The following is a 15772-nucleotide window of genomic DNA, read 5'->3' as shown; positions in this document are numbered from 1 at the left end:
CCAGTAAACCCAAAGCAGAAGAAGAAGTGACGTCAGCGGCTTCATTTGCCTAATCCTCCCCCAGGGACTTATTCCGGTGTGAACGCGATCTGTACTTAGTTCATGAGAACTAAAGAGTTCTCATGAACTAAGTTCTGATGAACCTTTGTGGGAAAAGTACTGCGGTGTGAATGCACCAAATGAGACTATTAAACCTCATCACGCCAGACATTAGCCACCTTTAGCTCAGCATTGGTGACCAGTGTTGTGCAAGTTACTTCCAAAATGTAATATATTACATATGACTTATTACTCTCTTTTGAAAGTAATAAGTTACATTACAATATTACTGTCTCTGAAATGTAATGAGTTACACTACTTTAGTTACTTTTGAGTTACTTTCACCAAAAATAACCGCAAAAGAATGGCTAGGTATTTTTAAATGCGGGGGGGGGGGGGGGGGGGGACGCGGTGGACCCGTTCAAATCCAGTTTTGGACAGTCTGCCGTGGTTCCATCCCATTTCAAGTGCTGTTCGAGAATCGGCGTAACCCTCGGAGCACACTCTCCAATCACAGAGCTTGAGGACTATCACGGGGTTTGTCAAACAGAGCACATGGTGTAGTCCAAACGATAGCTGGGGATTCTGGGTAGTGTAGTGTCTTCTGCCATCCTTTACTCCGAAAAAATATTTGTTTCTCCGAATCGAAGGGGAAAAATACAAAAGCATTGCACACAATTTAAACCAATCAATGTTGTGTAATTAACAAGGATAATCTGGTGTTTTTTAGTCGATGAGTAGTGCAGATATCACTGTAAAATCAATCGACAGTAAGGGGAATACTTACTTCCGGGTGTACAATTCTCCGTTATCCAATGGGAATGGACGCTCACATTGCCTTTAAGGGCAGCCGACACAAACGAATGCCGTGCTTCCATGAGCGTCAAATCCCGCCGCAGATGGGAATACATTGCAATCAGTTGAAAGCTATTTGCGTCCCTTTATGACGCTGAAGGAGCCTAGGAGCGTCACAACTGGACGCCACGGACACTGACCAAACGTCGCTCCTGGACGCTGGGAGTGAGAGTGTGTTGTCCGGGGGCGAGGGTGGCGAGTCAGGCGGGAGTAAGCTAGTGTCCACAACGGAGGGTAACGTGATGTCCCCATCCGACCTGTTACTGTCTGCAGTAGATGCAGTGTTGCTGGCGTTTAGTGATGGTTGCTTTAACCATTTTCGTATAAATGATTATCCACAGATGTGTGTCACTGCTGTGGAAACACTTTGGAAATGATGCACGCGCAGCGGAGCAGGTCACGCACACCTGACACAATTTGTTGTTTGTATTTTTCGCTCCGTCCTCTTTTTTTAATAGAGGGTGCATAACATTCAACTGCCCGAAGATCCCGACGCGAAGCCTGAAGGGTAAACACACCAGGTGTACTAATCTATCCGCACAATTTGTCTGGTGTCGGAATGTCTCTATGTTAGTAGTACATTCTTAAAAAACAAAACACCATTTAATTTCGGATTGAAATCATGGTTGAAATGTGTTGTAACTGCGTTACTGGGCATTGTAACGGTTAATATATTATCCAGTAATGCGTTACATTACTTCGTTACAACAAAAAGTTATATATTACTGTACCTCCGTTACTTTTGTAACGCGTTACACCCAACACATGTTGCAACCCAGTCTCACGGCATTTCGTGTTCACCAACACGATTTTTAATCTATTGATTCGTGTTCACCAACACGATTTGCCCCTTGTTTTCGTGTTGCACAGCACGATTTTAAAAGCAATGTATTTCTACTGCCTGCAGCACGTCTTTTTCTCCGGTCGGGTCGAGGAAGACCGGAAGCTGTGTGGTTCATAAAAACATGTTTTTACTCAATATCAAGCCACAGTTATTGCTTTTATTTGAAATCGTATAATTTCGGACTTTTGTTGCCGTCTGTGAGGAAATTAAATGGGTCTCAGAGCCTCAGGATACTGAAATCTGTATTTTTTAAATCTTTTTTTCCTTCTAATTTGTTATTCTTTTCAAAATAACACACTGTTATTTACTCACCAATAACACACAATTATCCTTGCTTTTATTTATTGGTTTAATTCCATATTCTCGGGCTTTTTTGGCGTCCGTCAGGAACTGAATTTCAAAATAAAAATAACCGGAAACAGACTTTTAGCCGCAATGCATGCTGGGATTTGGTGTTTATATGATATGAAATCCGGAAAACATTTTTAAAATAATACTTAATTCCGAGCGCTCTTGCTTTTCTCTTTGAAAGTCATCCCATAACGGCACTAGGCTTGTTTGAGACGCGTTGCGGCTCGCCTTGAAAGTAGACGAGAATAGCCGATCGCAGCCGGGGGAGGTCTCAAAAAGCTCGCCTGAAGTCGGACAGCTCGGAGTCGGCTTCGTCTTCTTCTTCTTCTTCTCTCGGTTTTTTGGGGGATTGCAAACAACTTTAAGGTGCATACCGCCACCTCCGGAGTCGGCTTGACTCGGTTTGCATTTATAAAGAATGCACACGTGTTTAATCGTTAATGTCAGATATGTACTAAGTAAATAAATTTGTTCCTGCTCAAGATTAGATTCAACTTTATTGTTATTGCACATATTACAGGTACTGAGACAACGAAATGCAGTTTAGCTTCTAACCAGGTGCAACAAGCAGTAAAGTGAAAAGTAATGTACACAATAGACAGAATAAAATATAGAATGAATTGAATGATGAATAAACAGTGAGGGGTATGAATACACTATATATCAGCCTGTGAGCAGTATGAACAGTGTGTATGAATATGCTAAGATATATAAAGTATGAAAACGGTAAGCAGTGCAAGTATAGTAGGCCTATAAAATATATAGATATTAATTTCATGATGATAAACATTGTGGAACAATGATGAAAAATGGGAATGGATGTGGCGACGTAAAACTGACACAAAACAACAACACACTTTTGCCGAGCCAATTGGAGAGTTTCATCAGCAGCACGGGTTAAAAACCACCAATGAGCACTCAGCTCGAGATACCAGCGAGTCGTTTCCCATCAAGCATTTCGCTTCCGCAGCCCGTGGAGAGGAACTGCGCCGCCTCGCTGCGCCTCGCTCTCAAGGCTGCGGGCGTCTTTGTCCCGCGAGATTTCAACGTCTCATGTAGGCAAGCCTCCAGAGCAAGTCGGACAAAATGACTAACCATCATGCAACGCACTAGCAAGACGTTGATCGCAACTGCGCAGGTCTCGCTTGTCTCAAACAAGCCTATTGTAATACACAACACACTCTCACTCCCTAAGCGTCCAGGAGCGACGTTTGGTCAGTGTCCGTGGTGTTCAGTTGTGACGCTCCTAGGCTCCTTCAGCGTCATAAAGGGACGCAAATAGCTTTCAACTGATTGCAATGTATTCCCATCTGCGGCGGGATTTGACGCTCATGGAAGCACGGCATTCGTTTGTGTCGGCTGCCCTTAAAGGCAATGTGAGCGTCCATTCCCATTGGATAACGGAGAATTGTACACCCGGAAGTAAGTATTCCTCTTACTGTCGATTGATTTTACAGTGATATCTGCACTACTCATTGACTAAAAAACACCAGATTATCCTTGATAATTACACAACATTGATTGGTTTAAATTGTGTGCAATGCTTTTGTATTTTTCCCCTTCGATTCGGAGAAACAAATATTTTTTCGGAGTAAAGGATGGCAGAAGACACTACACTACCCAGAATCCCCAGCTATCGTTTGGACTACAACATGTGCTCTGTTTGACAAACCCCGTTTTTTTCACTATTCATTCCAATGGCTGGCGTCTATGTCACGTGATCTTCAAATTTCTCCCTGCAGAAAAAGAAAACATGGCCGAACTTAGTTTTATTCTCGGTGGAAAATGCCAATTTTAAAGTTAGTTTGGCCATTAAAATGCGTTTTGATGTCATTTGATGCGAGAAATATGAGTTGTTATTTCAGATTATGTGTGCAGTGGATGTCCATGATCTTTAGTTTGCTAGTTATTAAGAAGATTACTTCAGGAAATCGCGATGTTTTAATTGTTACCAAGGTGGTTGCTAGGGACGCTGCTATCGATATTATTTCTGTTATGTTGTGTAACTGTTTAATGGTGTTATCTTTATTGCTACCCCCTTCCCCGTCAATGTATAGTGTTGGTCCACAGCGCAAACATATTAGTTTAACAAAATCCGCATCTAAAGATAGCCTACGTTATTTTCCCCTGTGCAATTTCAGTCTCACATCTCACAGCACATCGTCATTAACAAATACCGGAAACAGACCGAAAACTTTAAAAAAAATAAAATAATACTTTATTCCGAGTGTGCTTGCTTTTCTCTTTGAAAGTCATCACATAACGGCATTGTAATACACGGTTCGGCTGCATTAAATATTACATATCTGCCGTAGTTCTGTATTTATAGAGCCCTGATGAGAAGACTTATAGACAAACACGAGGAACTGAAAACGTGACGTGGATCATAAATATATCAGCCATTAAACAACATCTTACATTTCTTTTCACACAATACGTCTCCTTGCAGTATCAACACTAATTCGGCTGACTTTTATATTTGATCCAATTGGTAGGTAGGCTGTATTTACACCATAAAGGTGCACAGCTGATATAAAGGGACACCTAGTGGTTAAAGCATATTATTGAATTTCATTATTTTTATTATTAGATATTAATAGGATCCCTATAAAGTATATTCATTACTCGTTATTCTCTACTAATAGTTAATTAAAGACTGTATATAATGACTATTTTGCACATCCCTTTCAAGATTTTCTAAGGTTTATTGACATATCATATAGGCCTACACAACTATGGTGTAGTTCTGCATTGAATGAACAACTTGGGTCGCAGGTTCCTCAATAGTGCATTACAAGACATCTATCAATATTTGTGCATACCTCCAGCAATGTTAACTATGTTGAAGCACTTATTTTAACTGATATTATACATAATGTATTATACTCTTATAAGATGTATGTAGATATTTAATCTCCGGCCTTATCAGGTATTGAACAATCAATAAATAAAGAACACAGAATTGTTAAATATAAAACACAGAATTTGTGTGATTATACTAAATGATTTACAAATAAACACCACTGCATATTTACAACTGTTACACATGCTGATGTAACGCAAATGTTCCAACTTGGGATCAATAAAGTATATCTTATTTTAAGCTGATCGATGGCTACTGCCATATTTGCAAAATTTGCCTCTGAACCTTGACAAGTGCATGTTTCAGGCTTATCAATTAATGTAATGTAATGTTATCAATTAACAACAGGGGTCACAAACATAAGACCAGCTGTTAAATAAAGCTCTTCTGACCTTAGCTGGCATGTGTGTATATATATTAATGCTGCCCATTATGGGCACAAGCAATTTTCCCCCATTTATTAATTATATGTTTTAAATTTGAGTGTTTCCTATCCCCTAAACCTCCAGGGATGTAAGGCAAGGCAAGGCAAGGCAAGGCAAGGCAAGTTTATTTATATAGCACTTTTCAACACAAGGCAATTCAAAGTGCTTTACAAAAAATGAAAGAGATTAAGAAAATGGCATTTAAAATCAGTCATTAAAAAGAAAAGCTAATAAAATAAACATTAAAAGAAAAAATACATGGATAAAAGTTACAGTGCTGTCAATTAAACATTAAAAGAAAAAAGTACATGGATAAAAGTTACAGTGCAGTCTAAGATATGAATAGTTCAATTAAAAGCAGCGACAAAAAGAAAAGTCTTCAGCCTGGATTTAAAAGTAGTCAGAGTTGCAGCGGACCTGCAGGTTTCTGGGAGTTTGTTCCAGATATTTGGAGCATAATAACTGAACGCTGCTTTACCATGTTTAGTTCTGACTCTGGGGACAGAAAGCTGACCAGTCCCTGAAGACCTGAGAGATCTGGATGGTTCATAATTTAGCAGGAGGTCAGAAATGTATTTTGGGCCTAAACCATTCAGTGCTTTATAAACCAGCAGCAGTATTTTGAAATATATTCTTTGACACACAGGAAGCCAGTGTAAAGACTTCAGAACTGGAGTGATGTGATCCACTTTCTTAGTGTTAGTGAGGACTCGAGCAGCAGCGTTCTGAATTAGCTGCAGCTTCCTAATAGATTTTTTTGTGAGACTTGTAAAGACACCATTGCAGTAGTCGAGTCTACTGAAGATAAAAGCATGGACAAGTTTTTCCAAATCCTGCTGTGACATTAGTCTTTTAATCCTAGATATATTCTTTAGGTGATAGTAGGCTGATTTAGTAACTGTTTTAATGTGACTGTTGAAACTCAGGTCAGAGTCCATGACTACACCTAGATTTCTGGCTTTATCTGTTGTTTTGAACATTGCACACTGAAGCTCAGCGCTAACTTTTATACGTTCTGCCTTGGCTCCAAAAACCATTACCTCAGTTTTATCTTTGTTTAATTGGAGAAAGTTCTGACACATCCAGTCATTGATTTGTTCAATGCACTTACTCAGTGTTTGAATTGGAGCATAGTCTCCTGGTGAAATTGTTACGTAAATTTGTGTGTCATCTGCATAGCTATGGTAACTTATTTTGTTGTTCTTCATTATCTGAGCCAGTGGTAGCATGTAGATGTTAAAGAGAAGAGGCCCCAAGATGGAGCCTTGAGGAACCCCACATGTCATATTTGTCAACTCAGATGTGTATTTACCTATAGAAACAAAGTTGTTTCTGTCCTTTAAGTAGGATTCAAACCAATTCAGAACTGTTTCCGAAAGTCCCACCCAGTTCTCCAGTCGGTCTAGTAATATGCTGTGGTCAACAGTGTCAAACGCAGCACTGAGATCTAATAATACTAACACTGAAGTTCTGCCACTGTCTGTGTTTAAGTGGATGTCATTAAAGACCTTTACAAGAGCAGTCTCAGTGCTGTGGTTTGGATGAAAGCCTGACTGGAACACATCGAAACAGTTATTTAAATGCAAGAAATTACTCAACTGTTGAAAAACAACTTTTTCAATGATTTTACCTAGAAATGGGAGGTTTGATATGGGCCTGTAATTGTTCATTACTGAAGCATCTAGATTATTCTTTTTTAAGAGCGGTTTAATGACTGCAGTTTTCAGGGCCTGTGGAAAAATACCTGAGTGAAGAGATGTACACAGTTTAATACTGGCAACTTCTTATTATGGGAAATACGAAAACGTCTTTTAAAACTACAACTCCCAGTAGAGACGTGCCATAGATAGAGAACATGTTGCGAAACAGAATAGCCAGCATGTGTAGTTCTGGGGATGGGGTGGGGGAGGGGGGGACGCGGTAGACCCGTTCAAATCCAGTTTTGGACAGTCTGCCGTGCATGGTTCTATCCCATTTCAAGTGCTGTTCGAGAATCGGCGTAACCCTCGGAGCACACTCTCCAATCACAGAGCTTGAGGACTATCACGGGGTTTGTCAAACAGAGCACATGGTGTAGTCCAAACGATAGCTGGGGATTCTGGGTAGTGTAGTGTCTTCTGCCATCCTTTACTCAGAAAAAACATTTGTTTCTCCGAATCGAAGGGGAAAAATACAAAAGCATTGCACACAATTTAAACCAATCAATGTTGTGTAATTAACAAGGATAATCTGGTGTTTTTTAGTCGATGAGTAGTGCAGATATCACTGTAAAATCAATCGACAGTAAGAGGAATACTTACTTCCGGGTGTACAATTCTCCGTTATCCAATGGGAATGGACGCTCACATTGCCTTTAAGGGCAGCCGACACAAACGAATGCCGTGCTTCCATGAGCGTCAAATCCCGCCGCAGATGGGAATACATTGCAATCAGTTGAAAGCTATTTGCGTCCCTTTATGACGCTGAAGGAGCCTAGGAGCGTCACAACTGGACGCCACGGACACTGACCAAACGTCGCTCCTGGACGCTTAGGGAGTGAGAGTGTGTTGTAATACACGATTCGGCTGCATTGTATATTACAGATCTGCCGTAGTTCTTTATTTATAGAGCCCTGATGAGAAGACCTTTGGAAAAACTGAGAAAATGCCGCCGAAACTGAATACTTGACGTGGATCATAAATATATTCAACAATTAAACAAAATCTTCAATTTCTCTTCACACAATACGTCTCCTTGCAGTATCAACACTAATTCGGCTGACTTTTACATTTGATCTAATTCACAGATAGGTTATATTTACACCATAACGGTGCACAGCTGATATAAAAGGACTGTAGTTTTTAAAGATATTACAGATAAATATTAAGCCTGACAAAGTACTTAACGTCTAATATATTGCTTTCCTGCAATGTTAACTATGTTGAAGCACTTATTTTAACTGATATTATACATATGAATTATACTCTTATGTATGTAGATAGAATAAGAAATGTGCAGAATATGACAGTTTAATGGTGGAGGTACACACATATTGATAGATGTCTTGTAATGCACTGTTGAGGAACCTGTGACCCAAGTGTTTCATTCATTGCATAACTACACCGTAGTTGTGTATATGATATGTCAATACACCTTTGAAAATCTTGAAAGGGATGTGAAAAATAGCCATAATATACAGTCTTTAATTAACTATTAGTAGAGAATAACGAGTAATGAATATACTGTATTACTCGTTTCCATTCATGTCAATTGCAGATACATGTTTAGTCTTCTCAAGCACCAACTATCAAATATCTCTCCTGATTGTTGGCACTTGACAATCACCTTACCTGAATTTTACTCAGGTGTAACTAAAGTCTGAGTTAAGGGTTGTTTATATTTCACATAATTAATCAGAATCTGCAAAGTAACTCAAATAAATGCAGTGGAGTAAAAATACCAGGTTAACCTCTGAATTGTAGTGGAGTAGAATTACAAAGTAACAATGAGCTGTCATGTGGGTATTAATGCTGCGCATTATGGACACAAGCGATGTTCACCCATTTATTAATTATATGTTTTACATTTGATAACACCAATGTGTTTAATACTGGCAACTTCTAATTGTGGGAAAAACGAAAACGTTCAGTAGAGACGTCCCATAGAACATTTTGCGAAACACAATAGTGTAGTTCTGGGGGGGCGTTCGATTCCAGTTTTGGATAGTCTGGCGTGGTTTCGTTCCATTTCACACAGCTGTTTGACGCTCTACGTAACTTTACGGGGACCGTAGTCCTAAACGATAGCTGGGGATTATGGGTAGTGTAGTGTCTTCGGCCATCCTAAACTCAGAAATGTTGACAATCGCAATGATGCTTGAAATGTACCGTATAGGCCTACGTCTGTTTCCGGTTATTTTTATTTTGAAATTCAGTTCCTGACGGACGCCAAAAAAGCCCGAGTTTATGGAATTAAACCAATAAATAAAAGCAAGGATAATTGTGTGTTATTGGTGAGTAAATAACAGTGTGTTATTTTGAAAAGAATATCGAATTAGAAGGAAAAAATATTTAAAAATACAGATTTCCGTATTCTGAGGCTCTGAGCCCCATTTATTTTCCTCACAGACGGCAACAAAAGTCCGAAATTATACGATTTCAAATAAAAGCAATAACTGTGGCTTGATATTGAGTAAGAACATGTTTTTATGAACCACACAGCTTCCGGTCTTCCTCGACCCGACCGGAGAAAAAGACGTGCTGCAGGCAGTAGAAATACATTGCTTTTAAAATCGTGCTGTGCAACACGAAAAAAAGGGGCAAATCGTGTTGGTGAACACGAATCAATAGATTAAAAATCGTGTTGGTGAACACGAAATGCCGTGAGACTGGGTTGCATGTTGGTGACGCACAGTCATGAAACCGTGATGTAGCTTGTTTATAGCCTTACGGTAGCTTTTTCCTCTGCTATTTACATTGTTGCTACAAAAACGTGCAAGTATCATAAATGTGTGTTTACCACACATTTCTGCAATATTCCCAAATCCAATAGAAAAATCCCCATTGCTACTTCCATCTTTGCCCTACTAAAACACACCATCACATTACCAGCAATAAACAGAAACGAGTTTGTTTCACTTTACAGAGAGTTTTAATCAATGTTAGAAAACAAAATGCAGTCGAGAGCTTATAAAATAAACTTTTGAGAACTCTTCAGCACTCTTAGTGTGGGTATCCCAATAGAAGGAACAAGCTTTCTTTATGTCAGTTGTGAAACATACAGTATAATATTTCCATAGAAAGCTGTTAAGAAATTAGCATATCAGAAAGATTATAGTCAGACACTTGCTAACATTTTCTGTGATGGTCTCTCTAATCATACAAACGCCAGAAACTCATGACGGAATAGAACATGGTTATGAAATATCACACAATTCAATTGCTCTTGATGATAAAACACAAAGAAAAAGAGTAAAAAACATGATTGCAGTGATTCCTCTATTAATCAAAATACCCACTGTGGATGACAGGCACTTATGAATGAGTTTACAGGTAAAGCTCTCTCCTTTAGGACCCACACACTCTGCCTAAAATCATACATCTCCCGTATTTAACATGTATAAATATCAAAACAGGAACTAATAACATGCTCTTGTCGATAATATAATTTTTTTGTTTTGTTTGAAGGAATATAAAATGGATGTGGTTGTCTATCACCGACCTGTTTATGCAATAATTAAACATGTATGATATTAGCCAAATAGCACTTTCTCCAAAATCCACAGTTGAGCGGTGAATATGCTGCATTTTTCGCACTCTAAAATGATCTTTGGTGAGAATGTAAACAATTGCACAAGAACAAAAGTATAAGGCTTGTAGCAAAATGTCAAAAAGAATCCTTACAAATAAATGTTTACCTGATTAGGAATTCTTCTAGTTGTCAGATAGCATGGATTAATATAACTTGCCAGGCCTTCACACTTTAAACAACAAACAGTGCTCATAATAATAAGCAAGCCTTAATTCAGTATAGCCAATTCCCCCTTGAACAAAATGAAAACAGTGAGCTTTGCAGAGTATTACAATAAAGTTACTATTTAGGATTCCTTTCTGATATGGATCAACTGAAGCGTAATGAAATAGCAGGAAGCCGCAGTGAGAAGAATTGGGGGTTGAAACAAAGGCGAGACAAGTTAAAATACATGGGTGAAGGTGGATAGGCATCAGCGTCCAAGACATAAGGCACATTAATAGAGTATAAAGTGTTGTCTCCAACCATAATACCCTTTAATATAAAAAATCGGCCTGAAAACACGCCCAGAAAATGTGACATTTCGCAGGACACACCAACTACCCATCCATCCGTCATTCTGTCCGCTCTCTGGCACTCTACCACTGCTCCCAGCTGAAGTCGTCCCCGCCTCCGAACACCAGGAAGAAGCCGAGGATGGTGAGGAAGATGACGGCGTTTCCTGTCATCACCAGACCGCATGCACCCCACTGGATCTGTAGGAGGAAAATATTCATTGTCGATCAGACCAAAATAACCCCATAGTCTTCTATTCATAGTTTTCATTTGATGTCACAACACTAAGGGAACTCCCACGTGGAAGAGAAAACAAAGATGTCTTGCACTGACTGCCACCAACAGCTTAGTTTTTACCACAATGTTGCCGAAATGACAGAGAGCTGTTTATTGGAAAGGGGGTATGCTTGGCTGTACGGCTGCACGATTTCGAAAAATGAACGATCGCGATTATCTTGACTGATATTGCAATAGCGATACGATTCACGATATTGGAGGGATTAATCATATCTGCATCATAATTGACATTAACATTGAAAGATATATTAACATCATAATGGTGCCGTTTACAAGTTTTTCATACAAGTACAGAGGTTGTCAAATGCTGAGTAATTAAAATGTAGGTTAACATAACATAATGACATCTTGACATATTACTGCCTTGCTTACAGCACTAGATAAGAAAAATGTCCACCCACACAACCAACGTTGGGTAGCTAATTAGCACTCATCTTTTATTTGAAGGTAATAAACGTTATTCCCCCAAACACAGCATTATTGACCGATCCATATGGAACGTACAGATTACTGTCTGTTCTTTTGTATGCTTTGATCTTGGAAACTTTATAAGGTTATTGATTTTTCAGAAAACATGACTAACTATGGCAAAGGTACAGCTCAGATGGTAATGATTGAAATATGGCAGCGGGTTCTGTTCATGGGTCACACATGCCAAAGACTTGCGGTTTGTTTCCATTTTGATACCATGGGTTGGAAAGGATGAATTGTAGACAGGCTTGTGAGGTTTCTCTATAAAGTTCCAAGTGTTATCTGCCATTTTGTAGCCTTCAAGGTCTTCGTATCAGTCACATGACTAAAACACATGAATCAGTTTCACAACGCATTTCTCAAGATACAGTGAGTGTGAATATACCGACAACTTATGTGAGAAAACACACACATCAACACAAACAAACAAAAGCCAATAATAGTGGCTGTGTTCACCCTATGGAAATAATCTTTTCCAAAGTATTTGAACTCACCGTGGTGGTCCGGGCTAGCACAATGGGAAGCCCAAAAGAAGATACCACAATGCCAGTTGTTAGGAAGTAGGCCAGCTCTCTGCATGCATTGCTGGAGGAATCATCATCGCTGAGGCGTCTGGATATGAAGGTCGGGATGGGGCTCAATATGTAGAAGAACAGGACAAACAGGGGCCAGTATACCCTGAAGAAACACAGGTTATAACAGTTATACATGAAAGATAGATGGTCCATGTTGTATTATGTAGGACGACATGAGTTAGCAGCTTGTCAGATAAAAACAAACATGTAGAAGTATTACCTCACCTACAGAGCTTTGCACGGTCAGACTCCTGCTTATGTGGCCGACTTAATTCCCCCTTATACATCAGCCCGCCCACTCAGGTCTCAGAGGCAAAATGTGCTGTCTGTCCCACGTACCCACCTTAAGACCCGCGGTGATCGTGCGTTCGCAGCTGTGGCTCCTAAATTAGGGAATGCTCTGCCTGCTCATCTACGGTCTGATTGACTCTTTTAAAACTATTTTAAAGACATTCATGTTTGGGCAGGCGTTTGGGTAACCGGTGTGCTTGATTTTATTCCATTTAATACTATGTTTTTATTTTGTTTGTTTTAAATTTCATTTGTAAGTTTTGTTTTATTGTGTCTTAATTATGTTCTGAACTTCTGGTGCTTTTATGACTTTTTAACATGTGGCTTGTGTGTTCATTGATCATTGTTGATGTCTTATTGTTTTGTCAAGCACTTTGTGATTTTGTCTATGAAAAGTGCTTTATAAATAAACTTTACTTACTTACTTATTACCTTCATTGAAAAAAATTACATAATCATCAGTTATCTCAGCTTGGGTTGCGTTCAGTTTGTTTAGTTTCTCGCAGAAAAGCCTTCATTACAAACTAAAAGTGTGGGCTTTGAAATAAGTGGGCAGCAAAAAGGCAGTACGACTCGAATGAAAGAAGCTATTGAGTTGCATTGTGGAAATTGTAGGATTCATTTTGCCTGGAGCTTGACCCTTTGCGGCCTTGATTTTCACTATTCTTTATCAAATCTGCATCTTGAAAACTCCTTAAGAAAGTGAAATACTTGTTGCTGGAGCACCAATTCAAGGGGTTTTAGTTAACTGTGAGTGACTACCTTTTCACTGGAAAATATGTTAACTATCGATTTAAGCAATAACCTCAACCTCAATTCTTCGACATGACAATAAACCTACCCGTATTGTTCCAGTCCGCAGCCCAGAAGAAGAAATGTGAGTCCAATGGCACCACTGAAGGACAAACCCACCAGTGCTGAGGAAGAGAAACAATACATTACATGTACAGAGATGCTGTGTCCAAGTTACTGTACAAACAAAACAGAAATACGATAGGCTTGTAAATAAATTCAATTCAAAGCTACGTTAAAGCTTGTAACACATCGTAAAATCCCCCGGTAGTGTTGTAATGATAGCTTTCGAAATGATTCAGCAAAGGTTTCCATAATGTTTTAAACTAAAGTTGTTAAAGCATTAACCTCCTCGACACTACATTAACGCAACTCTTAGCTGTAAACGGACTGCTACACAAATAAAACACAACACCTTTAATTCCTGCCATTGCGCTGTGTGAAAGTTTCTCTTTGAGTTTAGCTGTTCTTTGTTTATTGTTGATGTGGTCGAGCTCTTGATCACAGACTTCCTGCTTCCTCCATCGGGTTTCCTTCTTGTTCGTCACGTGACCGTCTTAAAGGGACAGTAGCTCAGATTGACTTCAACTGCAGACTGTATATTTCCACTGCTAACCGTGTTTGGAGCACACGCACACACACACACACACACACACACACACACACACACACACACACACACAACACACACACACACACACACACACACACACACACACACACACACACACACACACACACACACACACACACACACACACACACACACACACACACACACACACACACACACACACACACCACACACACACACACACACACACACACACACACACACACACACACACACACACACACACCTGAACACCAACAGGTGCTGCTTGTGGGCACCGTTTAAGAATAGCTTGCTGCTCCCATGGTTGCAATACCTCGTGACGAGGAGCACGAGACCACGCAGCGCTGCTCATGGGGGTCTAGATTAACACCCACGTGATATCAGAGACGTATTGTTTCAATAAATTACTCTCAAGGACTGGTCAGCTTTCTGTCCCGAGAGTCAGAACTAAACATGGAGAAGCAGCATTCAGTTAAACTTATTATGCTCCAAATATCTGGAACAAACTCCCAGAAACCTGCCTGACTACTTTTAAATCCAGGCTGAAGACTTTTCTTTTTGCTGCTGCTTTTAATTGAACTATTCACATATTAAACTGCACTGTAACTTTTATCCATGTATTATTTTTCTTTTAATGTTTATTTTATTATCTTTGCTGTTTAATGACTTGTGTTGAAAGGTGTTAAATAAACTTGCCTTGCCTTTAATAACCTATTGTCACCTCAATTTTAAATATATACGTAGTTACTTTGCCTATTAACAATGTACATACAAAACACAAGATAATGATGGTAAATTTTAATTGCTGCACACTGTGGTTTTTTATTCACTTTTAAAAATCAACTTTTTTGAATAGATTTGATGTAATCATATTTATGTTTTAAAGGTCCCATGTCATGGCCATTTCTACTGATCATAATTCCATTGTTGAGGTCTACTAGAATAGATTTATATTGTGCAATTTTCCAAACTCACATTGGTTTCTCATACAGCATCTCTGTATAGTATGTGTTCACTCTCTGTCCTAAAAAGCTTGTTGGAGTGTGGAGTGTGGAGTGTGTTGGGTGTGTTCCAGTGCAAAACATGGCCAAGACGCAGGAGACGTAACGTCGGGATGTGTTCTTTGGTGTTCTTTGGTGTCAGTTTGGTGTAAAGACACACCAAACTGACACCAAAGAACACTTCCGTCGGGAGTGGACGCGTCGCGTCACGTCGCCTCACGTCTCCTGCGTCTTGGCCATGTTTCGCACTGGAACACATCGCAAAGACTTCAGCCGACGGCCAAGTTGCACGTACGAACTGCGCATGCGTGAGTGGCAATAACTCTCCATACCAGCAGGCGTCGGTAGTGTGTATTCTTCATTCAAAAGAGGCAACAACCGGAAGACAGACTGCTTGATAACCGAGAGAAGAAGAACAGAGCTTGTGCCATCCATTTTCACTCTACAACGAGAAGCTCATGGGGCTTTCCCGAACCTGTGTCGAGAGCTGGAGTTAAATGAAATCTCAGATTTGCCTTCTTAATAGTTTGTTTGGGTCCCTCACTTCCGTTTCGCTTCTCATGCACTG

At 39.6% G+C, this 15772-nt stretch overlaps 1 protein-coding gene across 1 annotated transcript; it reads right to left on the bottom strand.

The window, feature by feature from the left end:
* Positions 1-9987: 9987 nt before the first annotated feature.
* On the bottom strand, positions 9988-14187 carry LOC117545457 (leptin receptor gene-related protein). Its single transcript, XM_034215227.1, has 4 exons — positions 14003-14187; positions 13637-13712; positions 12424-12607; positions 9988-11361 (listed from the first exon to the last, which is right to left on the bottom strand). Exons 1-4 carry the CDS (start codon positions 14016-14018, stop codon positions 11245-11247), a joined length of 393 nt encoding a protein of 130 aa, XP_034071118.1. The 5' UTR covers positions 14019-14187; the 3' UTR covers positions 9988-11244.
* Positions 14188-15772: the final 1585 nt, after the last annotated feature.

Source organism: Gymnodraco acuticeps, unplaced genomic scaffold, assembly GCF_902827175.1.
Source record: "Gymnodraco acuticeps unplaced genomic scaffold, fGymAcu1.1, whole genome shotgun sequence".
Lineage (NCBI taxonomy): Eukaryota > Metazoa > Chordata > Actinopteri > Perciformes > Bathydraconidae > Gymnodraco > Gymnodraco acuticeps.
Note: the sequence above shows the minus strand (reverse complement) of the source record. Positions and strands in the feature narration are given on the sequence as shown.

Coding starts and splice junctions, on each gene's coding strand:
- LOC117545457 (XM_034215227.1), bottom strand. Junction 12,608..13,636: donor TGCGGACTGGAACAATACGG/GTAGGTTTATTG, acceptor GTGTTTCTTCAG/GGTATACTGGCCCCTGTTTG. Junction 11,362..12,423: donor TGCTAGCCCGGACCACCACG/GTGAGTTCAAAT, acceptor TTCCTCCTACAG/ATCCAGTGGGGTGCATGCGG.